Source organism: Sander lucioperca, chromosome 17, assembly GCF_008315115.2.
Source record: "Sander lucioperca isolate FBNREF2018 chromosome 17, SLUC_FBN_1.2, whole genome shotgun sequence".
NCBI lineage: Eukaryota > Metazoa > Chordata > Actinopteri > Perciformes > Percidae > Sander > Sander lucioperca.
In genome coordinates, this window is record NC_050189.1 from 22274170 (window position 1) to 22302136 (window position 27967).

General features: G+C 39.9%; 3 protein-coding genes across 13 annotated transcripts in view; 2 read left to right on the forward strand and 1 right to left on the reverse strand.

Moving 5' to 3' along the window:
• The window catches only part of LOC116049004 (zeta-sarcoglycan-like), a 38126-nt gene extending 33317 nt beyond the window's left edge, over positions 1-4809 (reverse strand). The window contains exon 1 of one of the 2 annotated variants that reach the window (XM_031298342.2): positions 4412-4809. In XM_031298342.2, coding sequence (XP_031154202.1) covers positions 4412-4450 — 39 coding nt within the window. In that variant the 5' untranslated portion in view covers positions 4451-4809. The remainder of the gene's footprint in view (positions 1-4411) is intronic. The other variant, XM_031298340.2, reaches the window with a different exon arrangement.
• Positions 4810-6721: 1912 nt separating this feature from the next.
• On the forward strand, positions 6722-9192 carry dctn6 (dynactin subunit 6). The gene is made up of 7 exons (XM_031298343.2): positions 6722-6852; positions 7116-7180; positions 7300-7405; positions 7495-7583; positions 7959-8006; positions 8464-8606; positions 8720-9192. Exons 1-7 carry the CDS (start codon positions 6818-6820, stop codon positions 8816-8818), a joined length of 585 nt encoding a protein of 194 aa, XP_031154203.1. The 5' UTR covers positions 6722-6817; the 3' UTR covers positions 8819-9192.
• Positions 9193-18524: 9332 nt separating this feature from the next.
• Positions 18525-27967, forward strand: part of LOC116049006 (RNA-binding protein with multiple splicing-like) — a 35406-nt gene continuing 25963 nt past the window's right edge. For 2 of the 10 annotated variants that reach the window (XM_031298345.2, XM_031298347.2), the window contains exon 1: positions 18525-18978. In XM_031298345.2, the coding sequence (XP_031154205.1) occupies positions 18916-18978 (63 nt within the window). In that variant the 5' untranslated portion in view covers positions 18525-18915. The remainder of the gene's footprint in view (positions 18979-27967) is intronic. The other 8 variants (XR_004104786.2, XR_004104787.2, XR_004104791.2 and 5 more) reach the window with 4 other exon arrangements.

Below are 27967 nucleotides of genomic sequence, written 5' to 3' on the forward strand. Positions count from 1 at the left end.
ATAATATTGAGGAGGTGATGCATCGTGATATTGAATCGATTGGAATCGCTTATAGGATAATCGTAATTGAATTAGGCTAAATCGAGACATCCCTACACTTAACTGGAGGCTCAGACACTCAAACCAACACTTAAAATAACACCAAAAAAAACATCTTTTAGCCTATAGTCATAACCCTGCTGGACAGATTCAGTCTATTTTCAATCCACTGTTGCTAGGGGAAACTTCAGCACTTGTAATTTCTATGGCAACCCACTGTTCCCAACACTAGTGGATCCTGTGATTTCTTTGCAGGAGTTTTAATGCATATATTACCCTGGTCGAGTCATGCCTCCTAAAGCTTGGTTATTCACAGAGCAAATGGAGGAGTGCATAGTGGCCGGCGTTTTGTCAATCTGTCATTTCAGCATGCCGGTCACAGCTGACTTTCACAAACACGCTGGACTGGACTGATCGAGATGTCCAACTGCAGCGGGTGTGAGAAACAATTTGGACTTTTTAGAAACAAAGTATTAATTACAAAGCTCGCTGTTGAGGCATGTCACACTATGTTGAATCCCATTTATCAGTTCACACTTTAATGCAAAAGCATATTGTTAGGCAACCGAGTGACAGAAAAATGTGCATGCACATTGTGGGTATGACCACTCCAAAACTGTATGATTAATAATTGTTGCCCTTTTACTGTGGCAACTACAGCAACAGTCCTGATAATAGAAAAAGGGGCAGTCGTCAGTTAAATGTCACTGCAGGGACAGATGGACACTTACAGCTGGCAACTAAGATGCAACTGTCTGGGTCAGTTTAATATATCTTACCGACCTTCATTTACTGAAATAACAATTTTTAATAAACTGTCAGAATCCCATATAATTAGACTGGTGATAGTTACAACAACCAATGACATCTCAAACCATACTTTCAACCAACTAATCAGGCCAAGCCCAATTCAAAATCCTGACATGGTCAGACTCTTACTAATTTGGACAAACAAAAGCAGAAATAAGCCAATACAAGGAAGGAAATACGTTGCACTAGTGTATTTAAAACATGTTAGTTATTGTGATATTAATTTGTCCAGCCCAGTGGTTCTCAACCTGGGCTGGACAAATTAATACACATCAACCAAACTGCTCACAACTCACAAAAACTGCACTCCTGACCACTGGGATTGGTAAGTCGTCCATTACCCCGTTTCCTGTATCTGTGAAGGCTACTGCCAACTGCAGATGCCCCATTAACATCTTACAAAATATTATGTCTTCATAAATATTGCTAAAAAAAAAAAAAATCAGTCACAACAACACAATTATTACTTCTTCACACACCAAATAGTGAATTAGATTTCCACTTTTTCTTACCCTGCCTTTCTTGAGCCAAAAGAAGCCTTGGACACAATTAAAAGCAATGTTTACTCCTGCCTGCGTTTAAATACATTATTGACTAATAACGTGTATTTAGTAAGTTGCTTTGCTTATTAAAACATGGTCTTATGACTTGTAACATACTGTATAGTTTAGGACTTTCCAAGAAGGAATGAAGCTGTTCGAAAGCAAAAGGCGTTCTGCTCCTTAAAATATGTTAATGTATATGTTAAAGTACTTAGTTATTTTCTTCCAACACTTGTGATGTAAAGTTATAGTGTTTTGCACACTAGTGGCTTAAACTAAGCTTAAATAATGTAAATGATACTGTTAACAATAACCAAAGGAAAGTGCGCACAGTTAGAAGTCTGGGACAAAGAAAAATTCAATGTTCAAACTTCCAAATCACAAAAAGTCTAAAGACCGCTTTTCTCTCCACTCAGACAACCAAGATGAGAATTTGTTTCCAGTCCAACATTTATTCTGAGTGCCTGCAATCCTCATCCAAAAAGGCTGGTTAGGGGTCATCCAAACAGATGGGTCTATAATCTATTCGGGTGGTTTACCACCTCCAGCCCTGATTACATGTAGTTTCTACTAATAGAACCTTAACACCTACGCAGTAACTTGCTTCTCTGAGGTACAATAAGCTATAAAAACTGCTACTTCTGCAGATCATGCGCTGAGCTGGAAAAGTCCTTGTGGATTGGTTGCACGACCATATTTATCTTTGTATATGCTACTTCATCTATTCCCTTTAAGTTTGTGCTGAGATCTGACAGGGTCACTTTGTTTTTAGCTGGGGGGGAGGGGGGGAAGTCCTCAGAGCTTTGACTACAGACGTTACAGCTGGATCCAAGCAAAGCCAGCAATTACCCAGCAGTCCCCTACCCACTGCCAGCACGCCTCATCTTCACCAATTAGCGTCTAGGGTGATATTCTCCATGCTGTTTTGATCAAACAGGGACATGCTGCAGAGGCAGCAAAATGCAGCTGAGAATCCCCTAATGAAAGAAAAATACGTTATTAATGCTTGATAGTGTTAATCAGCAGATCGGCTAGCACTCTCTCACTCAGCAATGCCACAGGAGTCCCACAGGGCTGCCTCAGCTGGAAGTAGGAAAACATTTGAGATACACTAATGACAGTAAAGCTTGTATTCATCCATCCTGCGTATGATCACTGCACAGTCGCTGAGGCAGCAACAGGGAAAAGGGATGGACACAATCATGCTGCAAGTGTGTCATACAGCATCAACGCACCTATTCATTTCAGTTCTGTGGGCTTTTTAGTTTGACAGAAAGCCCAATCAAAGAGACAGAGAAGCCTGAATACACGACTGCAACTGAGAAAACCAATTATACTTCTCAAATGTGAAACTCAATGCATTGATGTAACCATTTCACATTTTAGAGAGACAAGCAAGCATGCGCGTGAGGGTGCTGCTGTCATAAGTCGCTCCACTTGGATGTGAAATCCAATTTTTTCATCTCTGGTGGAGTTACAACAGCAGTGGAGCTCATCAATGGCTTCATCTTCTGCAGTGTTCTTGCCCTTTATGGATGGCAGAACACTTGCTTCAGCTAAAAGCAACAAAGGTAACCCTACTGTTAAGTATAAGAGCGGCATGGATCAAAGATCTCCTATAGGTCCTGCACAAGGAAAGGTCGCAGCTGTTCAATCAGAGCACACAGCCAGCAAGACTGAACATCACAGACTGCTTGAAGAGGAGTTTTCAGAAAGGATTTCCTTTTGCTGTTATATGCAGCTCTGCTTTTGATAACACTTCCATGAAAAATATTTCTACTTGGCAACACAAAAGGGTTCAACAAACATTGTTGTCACCTCTGACATTGTGGTGCTGGTTTTCATTAAGTCTGTAAATGTTTGCAGCTCTGTCCGTTCCTTACTCAGTGTGGATGATGGCTCTGGCATGGGGAGAAGATGACAAACTGCTGATGTTAACAGACACTTCTCCACAGCACACACTAGCTTTACCTGCTAATCCCTAGCAAATCCTTGGAGAGCGCAACGGGGCCATTTTGGACAGCACCCTATAGGCTACATTTGCATTCATCAGTGGAACGCAGAGGGAGGGAAGTGCTAGACTAAACAGCGCATTATCAACAAAAGTAATGCCACAAAGCATTCTAAACAAAGCCTCTGTTTTAATTAGAGAAGATAGTGGATCCTTTAAAATCCCCTTCCAATAAAAAAAAAGAAACATGACAAATTAGCTGAAAGACAAACTTGCAGACGTGGGAAGTGCTGGATCAGCTCAGAGCCAGTGTGAGCAGGAGTGATTTCTTGACTGATAAGCGTGACTTAACCACTAAACCCAGAGCTGTGTGTGTGTGTGTGTGTGTGTGTGTGTGTGTGTGTGTGTGTGTGTGTGTGTGTGTGTGTGTCTGTGTGTGTCAATGGATGACATTGAGTGCACATCCAAACAGTAGCTCTGCTGTGTGGGTTTCTGACACCGAGCTGCTTTTTGCACTGCAGCACGGAGACAACATGCACATACTGTACCCAGAGGTTACTGCCTCCCCTGCTAGACTGGAATGATAATGAGAAACCATGCAGGCAGAATATTCATAGGCTGTCACATTACTGTGATTCTTAAAGAGGAGACTGCAATATGAGGTATAGTGCAAGAGGGAGATACGGGAGCCTATGTAAAGAGCTCCAGGCAGGTGAGTGGTCATTAATCATCATGTCGCTCCCGGGAGAGAGATGCAACCACCGCAACACTACAGACAGTTTACATTCATCTTTAATTAGCTGGGATTTTGAATGGAACAATTCAGCACCTGTTGCAGAGAGGATTAGTGAGAAACTTGAGTTTGGACTGCTGAATAAAACAACACAGTATCTAGATAAATTATGCATGACTAGTTACATCAAGTAGCCCCCTGTCCTGTAAGCAAGGTTAATAAAACTCACTTCCCTGCTGCATAATGTGACGTCCGTGTCAAACTATTCCCCATTATTCCACCGATAAACTTGACTGTTTCAGTTAACATGCACTTTTCCCACCATTGTTAGCTTACCTTCAGCGTCTCTATGTCGAGAGTAGCCGACTGCTCCATGTTACAGTCTCACTTGTCACAGTTACATATTTCCACAAAGTTGAAACAAGCTAAGTACACGGAATTTAGACCCGGTGCGCGAGCTAGCTGCGCTTCCTCTCTCCCATTCAGAAAACAATACAGTTATCCAGCGGGTTAAACAAGTCATAGTTGTTTTATCTACATATTAACAGTACTTTCAATATATTTTAAGCTGTATTATGGGCCGGGACTAGTGTTCAAACAAGCTACAGTCTAATTAAGACACGCAGGTTCAGGTGCTTCCGTCTGCGGCTCACTTTTCGTTCAAGCAGCTGATGAGACGATTCGCTCTCCTTCAAAACCCAACCACTATCAAGTCTGACGGGATGAGGATGATACTTCCGGTAATTCATTTCAAAATAAAGATCATGAAGGTGAGCGATACACATGCATCGCTGATCTCTGGCATATCATTTTTTCTGGGATGTTTTTGTTTTGTACACCCACACACTCTTTGATTATTATCTTTTTATTACATTTTTTTGTTTGCTCTGTTACCCCGGTATTACTATGTTATCATGTATTAAAATGCAAATAGAAATAAAATAAAAATGTAAAACAAAGTACAGCCTATCAGTAACAAAATGTAGCCTACTCATGTTGAATGGTCCCGTCAGTGTTATATTAAGATAATACGTACTTACTTACTTATTTATTATTGATAGATTCATATGTAAGAGGCATTTTAATGTTGTCCCCAATCAGTTAAAAATGTATTATTTTACTAAAAAAGTACCTCAGTAATATGTTTCAGACGTGAAGGAGTCCTGTAGGACTTTTCTATAATGTAGTAGTAATTAGTAGTTTAATCTGTAATGATGTATCATAATTTATAAACTGATCATTATTTTTGCATAGCCTGTACTATAAAACCTTAATGTGAAAAGAAACTACAACAGCTGTCAGATAAAGGAAGGCGAGTAACACTACAATATCTTCTATTGAAGTGTAGTGGAGTAGAAGTATGCTACTTTATACTAATAATAAGTAAATAATGAAAAATACTCAAGTTAAGTAAATACCATAGAACTGTACTTAAGTCCAGCATTTGAGTAAATGTACTTGGTAACTTTACACCACTGGGAAAATACCTTCAGTTAAACCTTCAGTTAAACAGAATGAATAAATATGTTTAATACAAGACTATGCCCAAAATGTCAACTTGAAAAGACCACATTATAACCATAAATGGTAGGCAAATGGGTGTTTTGTTTTGTCATACTAGCAAAGTATACATTTTATTATGAAAACAGGGTGTTGTTCAATTTCCTGTTTTATTATATTGAACTGTGGTTGACTTGACACAATTCAAATCCCATTTACAGTAGGAGGGAATGCATTGGTTAAAAGAACTGTTTAAAAGAGAATTAGCCAGAATCAGCGGCCACAATCAGTTGCATTAGAGGTCACTCTTAATATCACATCAGAAGAAAAACTTTCTCTAACAGACTCTTATTCATTAGGCGTTTTAACGCCATATAGCCTACGGGTTCATTTGACCATCACGAAAATAAACTTATATTTTCTAGTTAAGCTACCACCAAGAGAGTATGTAGAGGAGGCGGATATTAAAGCGGTATGATTTTCCTCCCAAAGCACATACACTAAATGTAACTGGTTTATCACACGTCGCAATCTCTTCCCATCCTTTTGTATTTGATGCACCCTGCAGGAGACATGGTGACACTACAATATCAATTGGAAATAAACTAAAATAGCTCAATACAAAATACAAGAAAAAATCTTAGCATTGGCTACTCGATAAATATAAGATATATACCTATAGAATATCTATAGAATACACGATATAAAGGATATACTAAAATACACTATAAATATACTAAACTACTACAACACTACAACATAGGAGAACATACTATATACATTAGGCAAGTGTGCATATTTGTTGAAGAAAGATGTACTTTATCAAAAACATGAACTGATGTTATAGTAGGCCTATATTAGACTATATAAGGTTTTTTTTTTTTTAATTTTATGTAGATAATCGGGTTAATGTGTGGCAAGTAATTCTATTGTAGTGGGAAAAGAATATGAATGGAAAAATGCAGTTTGAAAAAAAAGAAGACAGAAAGGTATTTTGATCATGTTCAGATTATGAAAATTAATAATGACATATATGCCCTATAATGCAAAAAAGATAAATATAAACCAGATTGTGTGGACAGGTTATAGTTTTCTTTTCAACATATTAACAAATGTCCGTTGCAGTATCCTTAAAAAAAACAACAACAGTAGAGGGCAGCAAGTTTCTCAGACAAAAGTAATCAACCCTGAGCTCCAACTCGGAACTCGTTCTATCGATACATTTTATTCATCGTCGCAAGGATGTCTGACGCAAAGCAAATCACGGCACAGAAAAGGTAGATAAATACATTTAAGCGGCGTTAACCTTTTATATTATGAGTTAACTTTAGCTTTTAGGAAATAAAAATGACGTTTCATTTCATAATAATCCTGCAAAATCACCGATGGCGACACCCTTATATAGCCTAGCTCGCGAATTCCATTTGCATTGAAACGCAAACTGACAGGTTTGCATGATCAGCTATCTAACTGTTTAATTCTGCCTGTGCTGCAGGCTTTGCATATACAACATTTTCATATTATCTCTGTGTTCTCCCAGTGCTAAAATTGCAGCTGGAGCAGTTGTGTGTGTTGAAAGCGAAATAAGAGGAGATGTGACCATTGGTGAGAATTTGCTTTTAACGTCCCTATAAGCGCCATTTTTCTCATTGCTTATCCAGCAGCTGTATTCTCTAATAAGACAACACTTTGTATTCTTTCTTCTTTCTTTTTTTTTTTTACAGGTGCTAGAACAGTTGTCCACCCCAAAGCACGGATCATAGCAGAGGCAGGGCCTATTATCATTGGAGAGGGTAATCTGATAGAGGAGCAGGCACTTATTATTAACAGGTAGGCAGGCTACATTGTTTATTACAACATAATTTTCCTATTTTGTCATCACTGTTGAACCTTATCTTATCTGTGTGTTTTGTCTGTAGTTATCCAGAGAATATCATGCCAGACACAGAGGGAGTGGAGCCAAAAACCATGACAATTGGGACCAATAATGTGTTTGAAGTTGGATGTGGTATCCTTTGCAGTGCAAATAACAATATGGGCATCTGATTGCAGTAGAGCCAGCCTGACAAATTGGCAAATATGAGCTTATTGCAGATACGTCTGTTAGCCAAGAACAAGAAATGTATCTACAGAAACACAATAAGATGTGTTTGTGGTCATTTAGAAACAGTGTTGCGAATATAGTTTGTCCACCAGAGAGCACTAACAAGTCTATTTCAGCTATTTTAAATGTCCTACTCAGTATACATGTATCTTGGTCACAATTCTTAAATGTAATAATCCTCATATAATTATCACAGTGGGTGTTTATCAGGCTATAGTTAACAGTGACTATTCAATGTTTTAAATTCATAGGTTCGAATCCTTAATGATTCTGCTACAGTCTCTCAAGCCTTAAAAATTGGAGACAACAATGTGATTGAGTCTAAAGGTAAGTACTGCAATCACTTACTGTATTCCTATTAGGAGTGTGCAACCTGGATAAAATCTTCTATTATGGTATATGCAATTTTAAGTCACAGTATTATCAATATATATCATTATATAGTAGAAGACTTTCTGGACAATCAAACCGTTAATTGATAAAATACCCAGGAATGGTTAACACAATGAAGGTACGTCATCACATTGATGCAAAGATGATATAAAAATACAATATTGCTACAAAGCAGTTCTGCTCATTGATTTGTAACATTGCACACAATGATCTAAATGACCCAGAGATATTAATATAGGTCAATAGGATAGAGACCACAGTATGGCAACATTGGTAAATGTATAGCCTATGTTTCACAGTGAATAGAATCATATTGCCCAACCCTAACTTCCATATCCCTTTAGTGTATTTTTCTAAGAAAGTGCATCTTTCTGCCAATAACAAATCCCAGCTGATCTTGGGAGGAACGTGATCCTGACCACTGGGTGCATCATCGGCGCATGCTGCCAGGTCAACACGTGTGAGGTCGTGCCCGAGAACACAGTTGTGTACGGTTCAAACTGCATCCGCCGTGTGCAGAGTGAAAAGCCACAGGTTAGTCTCCGTCGATGCCTGTTTATGCCTGCGAGTCACAAAGTTCCGTTGGCTTGTGTGCAGATTTGCGTAACTGTGGATGTTTTTTTTTATTTTTATTTTTTATCTTGCAGCCTCAGACTCTGCAGCTCGACTTCCTCATGAAGATTCTGCCCAACTATCACCACTTGAAGAAGACGGTCAAAGGAAACAGCACACCTGTGAGAAACTAAGATGGAGCTGGAGAGAGATTGTACCAAAGCATCTGCACACTCTCAACTTGCACTTGTCTTTTACTTTTTTACTTTAGTATTGTTCCTCGGTGTCTAGTAGAATACCTCTGGCACTGAAAATGGCCATCACACACTCTACATTTCTTCCTGCATATGACAAATGTCATCATTCTTCAACACGTGACCATTTCTGGTTTTGCACTTTTACTTTTAGATCAATGTTAAGACTATTTAGGATATATTTTGGACCAGAAAAAATAAATATGCTGTGCCATGTTTATGTTAATCAATGATACTCATATATTTATAATTGTACCAATAAAGATACAAACATATTGCAATAAACATTCTAATAAAGACTGCATTCAAGTATTCCGCTAGGTGTTGGTTTTATATTTCCTTTATTTTTTTTTACCACAAGGAGGGACTATTGAGCAACTGTTTGTTCACCCTCTGTGCTGTCAGCTCTGAAGGCTTTGTTTCATCAGGTGATACAAAAAATCCAAATCAAATAGCGTTTATTAATAATAAAACTAAAATATATATGTACTATCATGTCTGTTGTGCTACAATCAAGTTTATAGGCTACAAATACAAATGGCTGACATTGGTGACTGTGACTGTAAGCAGATGTATCATTTAAAAAGTGCATTTAGCAAAAATGCCTAAAAAGATAACTCTGGGTGTGGTAAACCTCATCTTGGATTCGGTGGTTGCCAGTCCTGTGCCCTCCCACTAGGGGCTGCCAAATTGGTGCCGTGGGGTATAGTGGGAATTCCAAACAGAGCCTGGTTTATTGTCATTAACACAGGTGTGGTTGCAACTTGCATTTCTACTGCAGCATGGGCCCAGATAATGCCTGGTGCACCCTCCCCGCCCCCTTCCCTCTCCCTCCTCATGTCTGAGCCCCATGAGTGGTGCTCCCATCTGTGCCACAGCCTTCGTGGATTTGGGCGTGGAAAGATGTGTGTGGTGGAGAGCCAGTAGCAGATCACTGCCTAACACACCTGGCATACAAAAAGTTCAGATGTTACATTTTACAGTTGTCTCCTTTAAACTCTGGTGGCTGTAAAACAAGCTCAAGGCCGCTGCTCTTGGTCTTCAAAGTTTAAAGGCTTTGTGTCGTGCTCAGTGGGCAGAGCACTGCACTCTACAGCAGCTCCCTGTAGGAGGCCCGCAGCTGGTGTCGCATGCTGCCAATACTCATTTGAACATGTCACGGTGGAGTCCCACGAGGAGTCCACATCAACCAGGGGCTAATTATTTCAGCAGTGTAGTGCAGCCGGGGCCACGTCTAGGCTCCTTTCCGTTCTCACTTCTTCTGTTTTTTTCCCCTCACGACCATCATTTTTATTTTGGGGTGTTGCCAAAGCGTCAGTTTACTTTAATATGACAAGGAAGACAGATGCTGGGCACAGTTGCACGGATGTGCAGAGTGACAAGGGCCTCATGGGGGGCAAGTGTGGCCTTTTAATCTTGCAGTGGGTTTTTAGAGAGGCAAAATGGCTCTGATAATAGCAACTCATGGCAGGAATTTGAGAGGAAGTTCAAATGTAGTTCTATATTTGGACGCAGTTATTTATACCTCTCCCTTACTGTACTGTTGTGAAACTGAATTATCCAGCATCCACTCGTGTGATTAAGGAGACTTTTGTACATCGCAGTGGTATTTGCTTTTCTTTTCATAGGATTATCTAATGTCAATATTTGGCCTTTGCTACAATAAGCAGCATTCTCTGAAGAGTCAATAATATCTTATCATAAACAAAGAGAGAAGCATGAGATTTTAGTTTGTAACAGCACTCGATACTGAGCAAGTTGCTGTAACAATGTGAGTCAAACACAAGTAAACTCATGTTTCTCTATCATACAGAGACATATCAAACTATGACTATGTATGTAAAAAAAGGGGGGGGGGGATGACAAAAACATCAGTTTGATACACTGTTATGGTCTGTGTTTCCAGCAGCACATGCAGTTCAAGTCTGGGTGTAGTCCACTGCAGTCAGTCATGGTCAAACAGGCCACCAGTTGGTTTGAGAGGATAAAGGCTTTCTGACAGCTGACCTTTGCCTCCAGGTCCACTCCACCTTTAAAAAGTGAAATGTGACCTATAGGCTGCAGTGATTTCCATTGCAATCCCACAGAAATAATTAATTCCATCACAACAGGGACCCTGAAACACTGGATGTCATGCCTTTTTAGCCACAGAAGCGGCATGGCTCCGTGGATGGCAGTGGCAGTCGGTTGGTGCACCACTTTGGCTTAGGCTGAAATACCTCAGCAACTGTTAGATGGATTGCCATGAAAATGGATACATATATTCATATCCCCCAGAGAATGAACTCTAATGACTTTGGTGATCCCCTGACTTTTCCCCCGATGTCACCATGAGATTCACATTTGTGATTTTGAGCAGTGGAAGAATTATTCAGATCCTCTGCTTAAGTAAAATAAGTAATACTACAGTGTACTGCACACAAACTGTAAAGTACTGTAAAAGAACAGAAGTATTAAGTAGAATGTAAGTATCAAAATAAAATTATGCCAAATCCTCTTTCATGGTATCATATACACATACATATGCAAGGCTGGATGCACATATGTTTGCATGTGTACTGTATATGTACATAGATTTACATGCTCAATGCACTACAGTATTTGTAGTAATCTTTTTTTCCTTTACTGCAAAACAACATATCATAAAAACTAATAACATACTAACATAAAATCGTGACCTCACAAAAACTTGACATGACAATAACAAGATGTCGTAAAAAGAGAAAAGTTACGAATCAGAATAAGATTAATAGTAGAAGATTTAAATTCAATGTATACAAAGGCCAATACACAGAGTTCTGTAGATCAAATCAAACTGCAGAAAGCAAATTAACTATTATTTTGCACACACACACACACACACACACACACACACACACACACACACACAAACATGTTCAATAAAGATTAATGGTGGTTGGAAAGAGCTCAGGGTTTTAGTTTAACCTTTTATTGTTTCCACTGCACAACAAAAGGGAATATATGACTTACGTTATATACGTACTTCCCTTTGACCTGCTTTAAGACATTTTAGGACCACTCAACAGCATTCAAAGGCAACATTATAGTCCATTACATAGACCTGTGTCAACATTTGGGAATTCAAGCCGAGGAGACATACTTAGCGTGGTCTCTGCTCTCTACTGAACCCTTCCTCTGCCTGTCGAACCATGAAAGCTTATAGTACAGTCTGACACAGACTTGAGCCTATTAATCAAAGCAACATTTTTTCCAGACACCTGCCTCATCAATTTGGACTTTTTTGCCTTCTTGAAATATTAACCTAACCTTTTTCACTTTTTCCCTTCTACTTTTCCAGCTAACAAAGACACCCCTAACAAAAAGACACTTAAGTTTGTTTGGTGACACGTTGTTGAGGGATTATATTCTGGCAGAGGCTTGCATTTCTTCCTGTGGGTGGTTGGTGATTGACAATAAGCGAATCGAAACATAATTTGTGCACCAACATAAAGACACTCAACTTGGGCATTATTTCTCAGTGATAAAACAGGGAAGCTTTACTAACTAAACTATGTAAAGGCTTCTGTATTTTTTTTGTGTGGCTAAACTTTGATTTATGGACCAAATACCTGCAAAACTAATGACATTCCAATCCACCTTAGCTGCACTTTGTGTTCAAATTTTAGCAAGCTAAAACTCAGATGGTAAACATACCTTCTAGGCATCAGCATTGTGGCTGCCTGATCTGTACGGGATACCCAATCCGTTCTACGCATGTGCAAAGATGGTTGAGGTTAGGCATTGACCTGGAATGGTTAGGGTCAGGATAGTCTCGCATTGCCAGACCTTCCTCCACAGTGCTGCGGAGGAGGGTCTGGCTAGTCTACATAGCATTCCGGGATGGGAGAAAAACGTGCTCTGGTTTATTGGCATTTCTTTAAACCAATCACGGAGCCCCGGTGCCTCTGCAAAATAAGGGAACTTGTTTTGGTGGAACATGTGTACATTCAAAGGTTGTTTTAATTGTGCAACAGAAAACTCAGATTGGACAGATAGTCTAGCTAGCTGTCTGGATTTACCCTGCAGAGATCTGAGGAGCAGTTAACCATAGTCCAGTGTTTAAAATTCCAACACAAAGGAAGAAAGAAGTCCATACGGTGGAATTTCTGGCGGCAACAGAGCAATCCTGGACGTGGAAGGTCGTGGATTTAGACTAGGGTCGGGATAGCCCATTGGTCAGGAAATAGGTTAAAAACCAATCAGGTTTCCACTACAGATTGTATAGTGACAAGCATGTGAGCATTGTCATTTTAAGAATGTAAGCATGCTGACGTTAGCTCACAGCACTGCAGAGTATAAGACCTACTACCATGGCTGTAGGATTGTTTAGTCTTATTAAAATGTAGAAGAATGTATTGCAGCAAATGGCACCCCAGAAAGCAGAAAACTGCAGACTGTACAGAAACTACCTGAACGTTTGGAAAGGAAAGAGAACAACCTGGACAATTCAAAACACAAAAAGTACTGGTAATGTCATTTAATAAGATTTTTATGTCCACAGAAGTTGAGTAAACAGAGCTTTGGTTGTGAAGAAGCCACTGAAAAAGACTGAGCAAACTAAAACAAAGCACTAAGCCTCTCCTGCCCAATTAAAATGGTCAATCTGACCACAAATTGCTCATTGGTGATCTTAGAGGAAGATCAAGGGCCACTAAGAATAAGGGAGGAACATTGTGTATCAGTAACTCAAAGGAATGGAATGGCCTGGCTCTAAGCCCAATGAGAGCCACTTACCCCACATCACTCAAAAGGGTGACGTGTGTTGCTCTGCCAAAGCCAGAGCTGCTGTCAGGTCTACAGCCAGGCCTGCTTGTTTTTACAGTTGACCTCTAGATGGATTGCAACATTGTTCTCCCTCTGTTTTTTTTCTTTTCTTTTTGGTTGTTGTGGAGGAAGTTAGTAACCATAAAAGCAGTGATGAGGAGTTTGCTTTGATACTGAGTTGCAGGAATGCAAAGAGAGTGAAATGGGGAAGAGGCAAGACATCTATGAGTCATTTGACTGCCAACCGAGCGGATTGCAAGAACCGCAGGGGCCCTCCCTCAGGGATCCACCACTGGTCAATACATCGGCATTGTGTCATGATAGATTCTCGTTTTGATGCTCATATCAGGCTGGCCTTTCAGCTATGAGTCAGTGATCCAGAAGACAATATTGGATCATCTGATTTGTGTCTCAATCCTGCCTTGTGTTGCGATATAGTTTAAATGTTTGTTATCAGCTATTTATTTATTTTTTTCAAGATTATTTTTTCAGGCATTTATTTCCATAGAACAGATGAAGACATGAAAGGGGAGAGAGAGGGGGAATGACATGCATCAAAGGGCCACAGGTCAGAGTCGAACCCGCGGCCGCTGCGTCGAGGAGTAAACCTCTATATGTGTGTCTGCTCTACCAACTGAGCTAACCCGGCCACGATATATGAGAAGATTGATACCACTTTCACTTTCTGCCATTAAGATTATGCTAAAAGTGGACCTATAACCAGCAGCCAGTTAGCTTAGCTTAACATAAAGACTGGAGAAAGGATAAACAGCAAGCCTAAATCTGCCCATAAGTAAACAAAAAAACATTTATATTATATTTTATCTTAGGACCTGACATCCATGACAGCAGATATTCTGTTTGAATGGAGAGAATACCAACGTAACACCGGCTTCTACACTTCTACAGAGAGTGTTGCATTATGGGTTGTTATGGCTAAACATTGCTAGGCTAAGCTAGCAAGCGCTTCAAAGTCTGTTTATAATATGTTAGAGTTGGTCAGCCCTAAAAGTGTTTTTAATTAGTCAAGTGGGACCTATGGAAGTTCCTGATGGCTCCTTTAATGTGTTTTGGAAGAAATAAATTCCTTACAGAGTGCAGATGAGTTGAAATCTCCCGACATGAGTATGAAACAAACACACGAGATACACAAATGCGTTATTTACATTCCGCTTTAATTGATTGTTTTTCATGTTTTACTTTTTCAAGAAAAAGGCCTAAGGGATCAGGACTTTCAATTTAAACTGATAGAATCTTGGAGAACATTTCCCAGCAGGGACAGTCGCTTCAAAAATCTTTTCCAAAAACAGCTGTTGGAAAAGGTGAGGTCATCTAATAACCAGGGTCATCTTATAGCTGTGCCAAAACGGTTATATAATGTGTTAATTAGTGCTGAAAAATAGGTGCTGATTTTCTTTTCTTTTTTTACCTTTTCAGGGAGGCCATCTTTTCTTTATGCTAAGCTAATCTAACCTGCTGCTGGCTGTAGCTTCTTAGCATCACAATCTGAGCTAGAGATGATAATTCACGATGTTATATCATACCGGCTAGACTACTGCAAATCCCTTTTCAACAGCCTCAGCGAGATGTCCCTGGACCGTCTACAACTAGTCCAGAATGCTGCTGCAAGACTGTTGACCAGGTCCAGCAGGAAAACTCTCATCACTCCTATCTTATCCTCTTTACATAATATTGAGCCTTGCATGGTCAGGCAACCTGTGTACATCTCTGAGCTGCTCCCTCGCGCTCGACTAAAAACATTCTATTGTCGTACACCCTGTGGTCTATGTTTACGCTTCAGCTGAAGACTCACCAATTTAAACTGGCCTTTGTCTCATGTTTGTAATTTTGTTTGTTTTTAAGTTTTACTATTACTGTTTTTATTTTTATTTCTATTGCTATTTTATTGTTTGTATTTTTATTTATTTTTTTTTACAGTTTTTTGGTCTATTTTTAACAACTCTGTGCCTTTGTTCTGTAAAAGGTGGCTATATTAAAAAAAAAAAAAACATTATTATTAATATATTAAGCGTACAGACATGACATTGGTAAGCTGTAGATTTCTCATCTAACTCTCTGCAAAAAAAAGAAGCAAAGAGGCGTGTCTCCAAAAACTATCCCTTTCTATTATGTGAAATGAACACACTTTCAAACTAAAATAACTTCCTTCCTTCCATTGTTGCATCTTCTTAAACTAGCTGTCTCTTGATAACACAAAGATATCTTCATGTAAGGCTGGGCCGTGTCAAAGCTTGCTGACATGTTACCCAGGACACCGTGACCAGACTGTCTCCTGGCTGCTCCTCTTTCTCCTCCCCCCCCTCTGTGTGTGTGTCTGTGTGTTTTTTGGTCGGGGGGCCACCCTCCCGCTCTGAGCATCAGACCACACAGATCAGCCCTGAGACCTGTCAAACACAGCTGGGACATCTCCCCCTCTCTCTCCCCCCGACTCCTATCCTCTCCTCCTCCTTCCTACCTCTCCTCCCCCTCCTTGCTCCCCAGACTCCAGCAGGAAGCTTTGATACAGGGGTGCTGAGCAGCAAGGGGAACATTTCCATTTTTATCTGCTTCTAAGACTCCAAGACCCTCCTCCCTCTCTCCTCACCCCCAACTGCTTCTCATCAGCATAAAAAGAATCTGCCATGTCCCTTCTTCATTCGGTATGCTTCAGATGCAGTGTAATTGATATAGACATGATCTGAGAGGGGAAAGAGCAGAAATGTCTACGACCGATTCGCGATGACTGTTTTTCCTTCTTTTGTTGCTTCTGAGGTGCAAGTTCAGCAAAAATGACTCTCTTTGTTTTCTGCACTGGCTGTCATACATTTGAGGGTCTGTCCTGTGCAATAAATGTCATGCAACATATAGTCAAAGTCTCCACTACCGAGCTACTGTCAGCTCTTGAACTTTTCATCGCGAAATACAAAGCGAAGCAGTTGCTCAAAATAAATGTTTTGAAATTAGGGAAACATTCAAGGCTGCGTTGTCACCTGATCGCTGCTTTTAAGACTGTTTTTCACCCTGCACTGTAGACAATAATAGGTGTGCCAGTAAAGTTTGAGTGTTTGCTCAGCTCCACTGTTGTTGAGACATCACTTCCATAGCTCCAGGGTATGGCTGTTCCCCACTTAAGGTCATAAATCAGCTAGTCTTGGGTGAGCTCTCATGGATAAGTGCAACTTGTTATCATATACAAAATCTTGAGCAATGTAAGATGTTGCCTCCAGTACCTCTTCACATGCACAACATGCCATGGTCATTGTAAATCTAGACAGAAATAGGATGTATCAGGGATGTGGGAGGAAAAAAATTTGCCTGAAACCAGAAAACTGCTCAGGGGCTTTGAAATGATAAACCAAGAGCCACGTGAAAATGTATTAAACAGTCAGGTTGATAATTGTCTACTGCTCTGTACGTCTTTACAGATGATGAATTATGCTGAGGGATACATTTCAAGGAGTTGAGGCAGAGAAAGAAAGAGAAAATACTCCTGAGTGTGAAGGGTATAGTAAGACATCTCGTGATACCAGATTTATGACCGAAACTGATGGTATGTAATGCAGCTTGAAGGTTAAAAGTTAAACAGGCAACAGGTTAAGATATAGAAAAATAGTCACTCTTCAAATAACAACCAAATACATATGTAAGTTAAATTGTGAAATACTTTCCAAAACAAAGACATCTGGATTGCTCCCAGGAAAGTACAGTGGTAAAATACACACATTTAAACAATGCAAACAATGTTTCTAAGCAGGTTTTATTGCTTCTATAATTTGACTAATTTATCAGCCACATCATCATTAGACTAATAATTTATGAAAGGCAGTGTAACCTCACAATATATGTTATACTGTATATTTCTTCTATGCTTACCATGTATAATAACAATACTCCCAAGCTGCTTTCCATGCAGTCCCTCGGCAGGTAGAACACTAACAGTATAAAATACAATCAAAAAGGATATGCTACAACCTGTAGTAGGCCCATCACAGCAAAAGTGTGCAAAAATCATGCATCAACATTTAAGATCACTATAAACTAAAAAGCTGGCTCAGGCCCACTATATTTTTTTCTGAGAATTTGTGGATTTTTAGCAACCTGGGGGCAGTTTAAATTCAACAATAAAAAAAAAAATTCACATGGGTTAAGTGTGTTTAATTGGTTGATCCCAATATGTGTAGACTTAGGCTATTTATCATCAAACTACGCGTTGTCAACACTAAGTTTATTAGAAATACAATGTTTTGGCCATGGACCAATCAGGTGCCTATTGACCAGAAGTAACAAACTTGGAGTTAACTGTTTGCAGGAATCCATATTAAATTGTATTTAAAGTAAATGTTACATCTTTTAGGCCAAAAAAATTAATAAATAAAGGTTTCATTATGTCCGCCAGAATTGTATTCCTGACAGTGTCGAAATATAAAATTTATAAAATATTAAAAAAAAAACAATCCACATAATAATAAGGGGTAGGAAAGGTTTTATTTCGGTGTCTGATTAGACTTTTTTTGTCTAGGGTTGACTTGTGGGACTCATGATCTAGGTATTCCTAAAATCATGGCTACAGCCCTGAGCTGACTTTACATACACTACATTATAAGTAGCCTATGCATAGGAATATTAAAGCAGCCAAATAATAATAATTAAAAAAGCACAGGCTATAAGCCACAATAGACACCACACTGCAGGCTAATAATATTACAAGAATGTTGCAGTGCCTAAAATAACATTCAGCTGGTCTTAAAAGGCAATTGGTGATTGGCTCTGAATTTCCACTGTAGCTCTTTCAACACTTGATAAAACTTGATGAAGCCCAGAGACGGTGCATCCCACCCGTTACCCCACCCTAATCCCCTCCCTCCCTCACGCGGAGATGGGGAGAGAAGTTTGCCTGCGGCGCAGTCCAGTGAACGTTTACCGTCTTTCATTTAGGGAACAGCAACGAGAGCCTCCGGAGAAGCTTTCCACGGATTGTTGAGGAATATCTGACTGCACAGAAACACCACTCTCAGTTGACTTTTTTGCTCTTTTGAAAAAAAAAAAAAAAAAATATCTTTACTACTTATCATTGATGTCGCCAAACTAGTGGGAAGCTCGGGTCAGTAGGACAGCGGCCGCACGCGGACTGTTGTCTGTCGGAGGGTGCTTTTTAAATTTTGGTCCCGGAGAAGAAAAAACAGAGCGAAACAGAAGGAAAAAAAGAAGAATAAGACAGTCCAAGAGAAGGTGATACAAGAGTCTGACTCAGAATGAATAACAACAAGATCGAGAAAGAAAACGAGCAGAGTGAATTCACCAACCACGAAGAGGAGGTACGTATCCGCACGCGAGCACCTGAAATGAAATAAAATTAAAACCGCAGGTACCTGCGGTTTTAATTTCAATAGGTCGGTCCACGACCCATGACGGCGTCTTAATAAAGCGATTCGTGCTAATGCTAATAGCGTGTTTTTAACCACCATCGCCTTCTTTGTCACCTACAGTATCACTATCATATTCTTATGATGTTCCGGCTGTTTAACGTGTAACATAGCTACTGTCTCGTGGAGCATTTTCTGTGCTGTAACAGAGTTTTTGCCGTGTAAAAGTTGCTAGTATATTATTAGACCTACTGCATGGTGCTCTCGTAAAATTTAGATATCCGATTGTCCTAAAGGGAGTATCATTCTTTAATGTGCACCTGTCCTTTAGATATAGACTATAGCATATTTTATTGCTCGTCCTTTTCATTTCTGTAACCTACCTCATACTGTAGCCATGTCTTTTTGTTTAATTAAACCCTACGTACCCACGAAAAGGTAAGGAACAAGGCAGGGCTTGATCATTGATGAATCCCTAATAAGTAGTTCTGAATAACTCTGGACTATAATGATAAGTTACCTGACAACAGACTAAAGTGTTGCCAGTTCTGGCTTTACTGTACCATGAAGCCAGACTTCACACAGCACTGAAAAGCAGCAGTAAAGGGAATTCAAAGCCAGGGAGCGAATTATTTTTCACTGAAGCTGAGGGATCAATTGAAGTTCAAACAACTGCTGCTGCAACATGTACGCAATAACTCTTTGTAACCCAGACTGCATTACAGCCAAGCTAGAGTAGCCTCTCGACCTAAAATGACTTAATTACATCTTAACACACCAGAATGATGTTGTTTGTGAAAAGAAAGGTGAAGTAATCCATTTAGTTTCTGGTAAAATATGTATTTTCTCTCTCTTAAATGCTGGATAATAACCCCGTTTCTTCCTCTTTTTCTCTGTAAACATTGCGCAATCTGGATCCATAATATCTCCTTCTCGGTAAATAAGTTTGTAGTGGTGCTCTTTGGATGGGGTGATTTTCTTTGGCATGGAAGTATCTCTGTTCAGACGACAGACTTGTTATTTCAGAGCTCCACGCATCTGCAGCCAAGTGATGTAAGAAAGGTATATCGGATTATATCAGATATATCTCTTGGAGCAATTTGATTAAGGCTCAGTGTACTGTTCGTCATTTTGTAACTGAATAGCCAAACGTGCCCAGCCTGATGTAATACCATATTTGGTCCACTGTTGAGGTTACTATGGATGCAGGGAGTTACTGTAGCACCACACCGGTGAGGTACAGAGTAGAAAACTGACTTCTTGGAAACCCGGCCGACGGAGAGTTTCGGTTATTTCACCTTGTGACCTTATGTACTCAATACTGTAGAAGTCTTTCAGAGCCTGTAAATGTACTAGCACATGACTCTAGGGCTATTGTCAACATAGGTTAACACATAAATCTACCAATTATTTTGTCAGTGAATTGATGAACATTTTAATCTATAAAAGGTGACAAAGGTCACAAGTTCTCAGACCAACATTACCAAATGCAAAGATATTAAATTTAAAGTCATATAAAACAAAGAAAAGCAGCGAATCCTCACATATCAGAAGCTGCGATCAGCCTAATAAATTACTTTGTTGAAATTGATGTTTTTCGGTTGATCGATCAATCGACAAAACGTTTCAGCACTACACGCCCTGGCTCAACATCTGTGCTTCAACTTGAAGAGGGATGTTGCTTATCATTTCAACCAAAGAGGACAAAACATTATAAGAAAATTATTTGATTTATTTTCAATTATCAGCTCATACATTGCTTATTATAGCATCTGACAGCTTTGTTTTAGAGCTGAAACAATTAGGCCATTAATCGATTAGTAATTTGGTAATCTGTTTAGCATTTCATTTATATTTTCTGACATTTGGAAGACGAAAGAATTAATCGAGCGGTCTTGAAAAGAATTAGAAGATAAATCAGCAATAATCATTACAGATTAATTGTTAGTTGCTGCTTTATTTGATAATCCCACTAAAATAATTAGTAATTCTGTGATGTCCATGTGCAGAAGGACCAGACGAGAGACGTCTTGCATTGTGTAAAAGGCAGACAGAGAGACAGTGAGAGTAATGGCTAGAGGAATCTAATGGTAGTGGAAAGGTTTGGAAGCCATCCAGATTTGCAGGGACTTAAATTTACTGTGGCAAATTAACGTAAGGTTAGACAGCACCACTTCATCTTCGGTGTAATGATGTGTGTTGCATGCAGAGGAGCTGCAAGTTCTGGGGATACTGTACCAAACGCACACACACTCACACATACAAGCAGGCGTGGAAACGTGCAGTCACACACGCACACGCACACGCACACACACACACACACACACACACACACACACACACACTTTTGCAGGCAGGTGTTCATATTCACACAAAAACACAAAAAAGACTAAGAATAATGTGACTAATTTGTGAGTATGACTTGCACTTTTTGCCCCATGATTCATAAAGATTAGAGTTTAGTCTTTCTGGTCAAAGAAGTAGGGTTGAATATAAGTACAATTTAAAAACTGCTTTATGGATGATCAAGTGACTAATTTGACATTTCCATTCAACTGTTGTGTTTAAGTCTTTTAACACTTGTCCCATCCCGATCTTATGCGCGCAAACATGCACAAAGTTCACAAAAGCACTGAACGTAAAATGCCAAACAGCTTTGTGCTTAACAACACTAAAGTAACCATAAACTATGACTGTATGAGAGCCAAATTTTAACAGGCCTTGCTCGTATGACTCTCACATGCTAAACAACATCGACACCCCCCCTTGCACAGTGTAGTATGTGACTCAATGGATCACTGATTCGCACCAGTAAAGTGCCGTAGCGAGCTTGGCTTCTCATGCCTGCTTCATTGCTCAACCTCACACGCCATCATCACTGTACACCAAAGCTTGACGATGCTTAATGTTTATCTTCTGTGGACCAGTGCTCACCAAACATGGTAATGTTGCAGACAAGGTATGCAGGTTTCAGCCCTGGCAGCATCTAATCTTGTGAGCTGGTTTGATAAGCTTTATTATCAGGTGTTCTGGATGCTTTCACATACTGTGGCACTCAACGGCCACTGGTGTAGTCGAGGTGACATACCGTCTCCTACGTGGTGAATGTCAAAAGATATGTTTCCCCCAGCTGTGGTTTCCAGGCCTTGTATGGACAAGAGACCTGGAGGTAGGGCTGCACGATATGAGGAAAATATCTAATTGCGATTATTTTGACTGATACTGCGATTGCAATATGATTCACGATATTGAAGGGAATGATCATGTTTGTATCATTATTCTCATTTTCATTGACTAATATTACATCTTAAAAAAATTTAAATGATTATAGTGTGATTTTTTTTTGCGAGGATCTGTACCAAACAAAGATGTTTTCTTTAGTCTGTAGGATAGGATTTGTAGGCCGGGACATCTCCGCAGCAACACAATACTTTATTTCAGAATGGTTTGACACATATTTTGCCTTTAACAAATATTGCGCCCCTCTGCGATTTGGATATTGCACTAGTCCATATTGCGATTTCGCTAAAATTGCGATTAATCGTGCAGCCCTACCTGGAGGTAGTTCAGAGTAGTTTGGATTTTCTAAAAAAGTGAGATGGTTTGAACAGAACAATTGCATGTGTTTTTGTGAATGTTTTGTTCATTCTGTGAAAAAAGTGAAGGGGAGTTTATTTTTAATGACTGAGGTGACAAATGCCAGACGTGTTCTTGTTATCAGGAAGGTAACGTATCATGACAGAGCGCATGCAGTGAAGGAACAGCCCCAGTCCAGCAAAAGTGAATCATATCAAGCCTTGATTTACTTGTTTTAGTGCCGAAATGATTAGTTGATTTGATCAATAAGCCAATTGGCTGATTGACATAAAATGTATGGGCGTTCGTTAACTATATAGATAGTGATTTGATCATTTATTGGTCATTTTTTTAAGCCATACCAAACATTCCCCAGTTCCAACTTCTATTTTCTTCTATTATTTTTTCCTGTTTATATATAGTTAAAATCTTCAGCTCATGGATCAGCGGTTGGAAAAAAAGCGGTTCGGTTTTCATAGAACAAACGATTAATCAAGAACATAATTCCGCAAAATAATCAAAATAATGACAATATTTATTAGTTGCAGCCCAATTTTTAATCATCAATTGCTCATTTAGGTCATTCATCAAGCAAAGAGTGCCAAAGCTTTGGTCCTTCCAGCAGTGTTGTAGTACTCAAGACCGGTCTTAAGACCAATTTTTGAAGGTCTTGGTCTCGTCTCGACCGCATTTTTACTCAGTCTTGTCTTGGTCTCAGATAAAGAGGACTCTGGATTTTATTTCAAGACTGGTCAAGATCATGACTGCAAGGATTTCGCTAAATTGCCTGTGCATTGTCTGATTTAGGGCTATGTTTTAAAACTTGCAAATGCAACCAATAACTCTCCCTGTCCTCTTTACACACACACTCCCAAGAAAGTGAATGCGGGAGACGAGAGAAGAAGCTCTGGCTGTCTAACACAAGTGTGGTCTTGGTCTTGACTCGGTCTCAAAGTCTCGGTCTTGTCTCGATACACTCTGGTCTTGTTGATGACTTGGCCTCGGTTTAGGTGGTCTCGACTACAACACTGCCTTCCAGGTTCAACAACAGGCAGTTGTCTGTATTTAAAATAATCATTTATTTTTTTCAGATTATTTTCAGGCCTATTTTGAAGTAAAGTACAGGTTGTGAGTACATGGAATGCGTCATAGCTAAAAGTCACCTGACTAAGCTTAACCTTTAACCTCCTTGCTGTCAATTTCCCTCAAGCTAACTGGTGTTTATTTAAGACTTGCCCAGCCTCCTCAGCCTTGCACGTCCACCGTTAAACCGCACCTGATTTTTGACAAATGAGTGAACACAGTTTATCTACCTTTTTATTGTTTCCTCTGCAGGATGAAACTATTTTTTTTTTTTTTTACATAAAACCATACTCAAATAATAATCAAAGCTGTCTTTCCTGGATGTAACAGTCAAACACAGTAGGGGTATGAACCTCGAAAGGTATCTGTTGATTCTAGTTCCTGGCTGACCATAAACATGTAAGTGGATCTTTACAAGCGCCCAAAGAGAAACAGAATATCACTCAAGCAGAGTTCAGCAAATGCGCCGAATCTCCCTGGGGTGTAATTGGATTGTTCTTGGCCTGCTTTGGGTATCCACCGGGTCCTCTTCAAATAGCAGGTCATGTGGCCAGCGTGACCTTTTCCATGAAGAGATGTAGGTGGGGAGCTGTGCTGCTGGAGAAGCACAGTGAGGCTGAGGGAGGCCTCGCCGGTCTGTAGCACAGTGGTGTGGGCATGTATCTATGAAAAGGGCACATAGATATATTAACGCTCTGTGACATGAAACAATATCAGAGGGGGGGGCTCAGAGGGTAAAGTGACCATGATAGGGCAACAGGGGAAACATACAAAGAATCTCACGGATTGTTGACGACAATATAAGCAGAGATTTAATGTAGATTATGACTATAAAGTAAAATTACATAGTAAAAAAAAAAACAAGAGATATACCATTATACTGTATATCCAGTAGAAACAGGCTCACACAAACGGTTAAACCCTGCTCCATCTACCCGTCTGATAGGTAGGAGTTTATTTATAAAAGCGCGGAGGGAATTGTCATTTTATCTTAGCCGTTTGTCAGCTGTGCGACAAGAGGTATTTGAAAAGACAACAACAAGGCTTAGCGTCAGGAACGGCTGGCAAAGGATCCTGCTAAACTGATGTGAGAAGAAAAGGAAAAGATAAAAGGTTAAAGAATTGTACTAGATGTTTAAATATATATCTACAGCTATATATAAACTATTATAACTGACCGAGAATGAGGAGTGACATTTTGTATATGGTGATGCTGTTCCTTAAAAGGCCTTAGTTGTCAACTTTGAGTGCTTTGTAATTAATGATACACTACAGGAAGGAGGTGTGAGCAAAGAGGTTGTGAGCTTGCGCCTAGAAAGCGTCAGCCATCTTGTCTTGCTTTGTCATACTGTATTAATGTGCCTTTTTCTGTCACCTACACTTAATATTGCTTACAAGCTCTAATTATCCACCTTACAGTTTATGTCTCTTCTCTGAAGCCTTCTTTTATGCTCTGCACACTTTTTCAATCAATGATTCATCTAATTTCTTTTCTCTAAACCCACCATCCACCCTCCCCTTTCTCTCCTGCTCCCTGTCTACACTTTTATCTCCCTTCTCCTCCGTTTCCTTCCCTCCTTTCCTTCCTTCCTTTCTTTCATTCATCCCACCCTTTTTCTTCCCCCTCTTTATCTTGTTCTCTAGCCGTTTCCTCCCTCTTTCCCTCCCTCCCTCTACCCTGGTACTGTTTATAATTTGCCACTCTTCTTCTCCCCTTTCCTACCACTCCCTTCTTTTTCATCCTGCTCTCTCTCTCTCGCCCAGTTTAGTCCCAGTACACAAACATGTTATCCCTTATCGCCCCATACGTTGAAAGCATGACCCTGAGATCTCTGAACAGAAGGACCATTTATGGTCATGAGAAGAGCCCTAAAGACAAGAGCGAGCCAGGCAGAACGGTAACAAGGAGAACTTGAAAAGTTGGTGGATAGGCTTCGATGGATTTGGGGGGGGTGGATGATTATCAGTAAAGTAATAGATGATGAAAATAATCATTAGTTGCTGCCCTAGATTGGCTACCCTCACTATGCAAAACCATTTTAGTAATACAGCGGTTTTCCCTCGGATGCATTCAAGTAATTAACCTTGAACCCTGTAAGGCCCAAGTATATAAAAAGTTAGCAGACATTTGCTAGCTGTAAATGCTTGTATTGAATTGAGCAACTTCATTTTATTTTTTATGAATGCAACTTAAAAAAGAAATGGCTTGGTGTCACCAGGGTTAAAACCCCCCCCCTAAAGATGGTTACTTTAAGTTCCATCGCTGATAAACAAAAAGGAACAGCTGGACTATTGCATAAAGGGAACACATTAGGCTTACATTTCTTCATGGAGACAGAGTATCTACTGTTGTTTTTGTCTCCACTTGCACGGGACACTTTAACCCTCTGCCCACCCAACCTCAAAACCAAACAGTTTAAGGGCAGGCAGCAACAAAGGGAGTTCAGGAAAGGCAAACGTGGACGATTAGTTCAAGTGAAGGAGCGCTTTGGAATGTTAAGTCCATTCGTGGAGACGCATCAGATAAGAGAGAGGAAGCAAACGGCAAACTAGTATGAAAGATTTTGATGAACTCCAAGCTGACAGCCGAGGAGTCAAACTGATGTGTAGCTGACAATCTGTGAATGAGTGGCTCCTCTCTTCCACACACGTCATCAAAGTGACACCTTAAGGCCTTCTTGCTGAGGTAAAAAATTGTTGATACGAAAAGAAAGAACAACTGTGTCATTAAGACGAGTATTCTTTTCCAGATTAGGTTTTAAAACAAGGGAAACTTATGGAGAGGGGAAGAAAAGAGCATGAGAAGGAAAACGCAAGTGGGCGATTACTTACTTTTCCTAGGTCATTTGTTTTTAAAAGTCTTTTTTAAAGGTTAACCTGTTGGAACATTTACAGGCCCTTACTGAGCTGTAATTGTTGGTCGAAAGCACTTGTGGGAGTAAGAGAGAGAGAGAGAAACAAACTAAGAAACTCTCCTCTCAGAGTTTAGTCGTGACTTTTGGAGTGTGCTCAACCTCACAGTTGACCCCTGACCAACACAATAACCCGCACCTAACCTGTGACCTCTGACCCCAAATGTGAAACTTGACCCGTTGAACCCTGCCGATTAACAGACAAACAGAGTCATCCATTTATGGTCGTTTGACACCTCTCGGGCCTGCAGTCTCTCACTCTTCACGTTCTCTGACACTGAAGATGAAGGGGATCAAATCTTGTGAGGATCATGGAGAGCGATGTCAACACAGAACAGAGACAGCTCGCGTAGCAAAAGAGTTTGGGAGTCTGTCAGTTGGACTGTTTTTAATATTGCAGCGCTCAACTGATGCAAGAAAACTCAACTTGCCCTGAGCTCACGCTGGCTTATGGTAGACTTTGATTTTAGCTCGGTCACAGCAAACCAAGACTTGTTTGGATTTGAAAGCATCTAGTGTGGGTTTGCAATGAAAGATTTTTATCTAAGCTTTGATTTCAAATGCAGGTAATGGCAATATTGTTGCATGCACACATGCTACAATAGGCTACTGTACCCTCTCTTCCAAGGCTTCAAGGTTAAAGCTTTGTCCTGCCACATCTGGCTCAAAGGACCTGTATCTATTAACTTGGTTGTCGAACACACACTCACACACACGTACACACACAGGGAGGGGGAAAGAAACACATAGTAATCATCTCACATCGCACCAAGGTCGTGTTCCTCATTTCAGCCAGAATGAACGGTCAAAAAAGCACTCAATTAAAGTCGGAGCAAATATCTGAGAAAGTCACACAGTGCGGCAGAGTGTAATGAGGCATTTCAGGTGTTGCACACACAAGTTCACAACGCAAGCTGAATAGAAATGACCGTGAATAAGTTGGTAAGCCATTTAATTAGACAAATCCAAGCAGCTTTTTTATAATGGCTGATAAATTGCATTCTATGGTGGTGAACATTTTTAAGTGGTGTCAGTTTTGGTTTTGTTAATTAAAGCTTTATGACGTTTGATAGTGAAAATGTGGTTTGGTGGAAGGTCAGGGCCTTGTTAAGCTTTGCATTTGTATTAGTAAAGCCAGAAAAAAACATAATTGGGCTAAATGCATCATCATTTGTAATTTTTTTCCTTTGGCTCATTTATAGGATATTTTGGTTTATTATATCTTGGATCTTTTTTTTCTTCTAGGTTTGGCCACCGGTTAGCCAACCTTATTTGAAACAAAGGGGAACAGTAAAATTATTATGCAAATTGTTCGTTGTAAACATCCAGACCAACTTCCTGGTACAAATTTGACCTACTGTACTTGTCGT

Coding starts and splice junctions, on each gene's coding strand:
- dctn6 (XM_031298343.2), top strand. CDS start 6,818: ATGTCTGACGCAAAGCAAATCACGGCACAGAAAAG. Junction 7,181..7,299: donor AAGAGGAGATGTGACCATTG/GTGAGAATTTGC, acceptor TTTTTTTTACAG/GTGCTAGAACAGTTGTCCAC. Junction 7,584..7,958: donor TGTGTTTGAAGTTGGATGTG/GTATCCTTTGCA, acceptor ATTCTGCTACAG/TCTCTCAAGCCTTAAAAATT.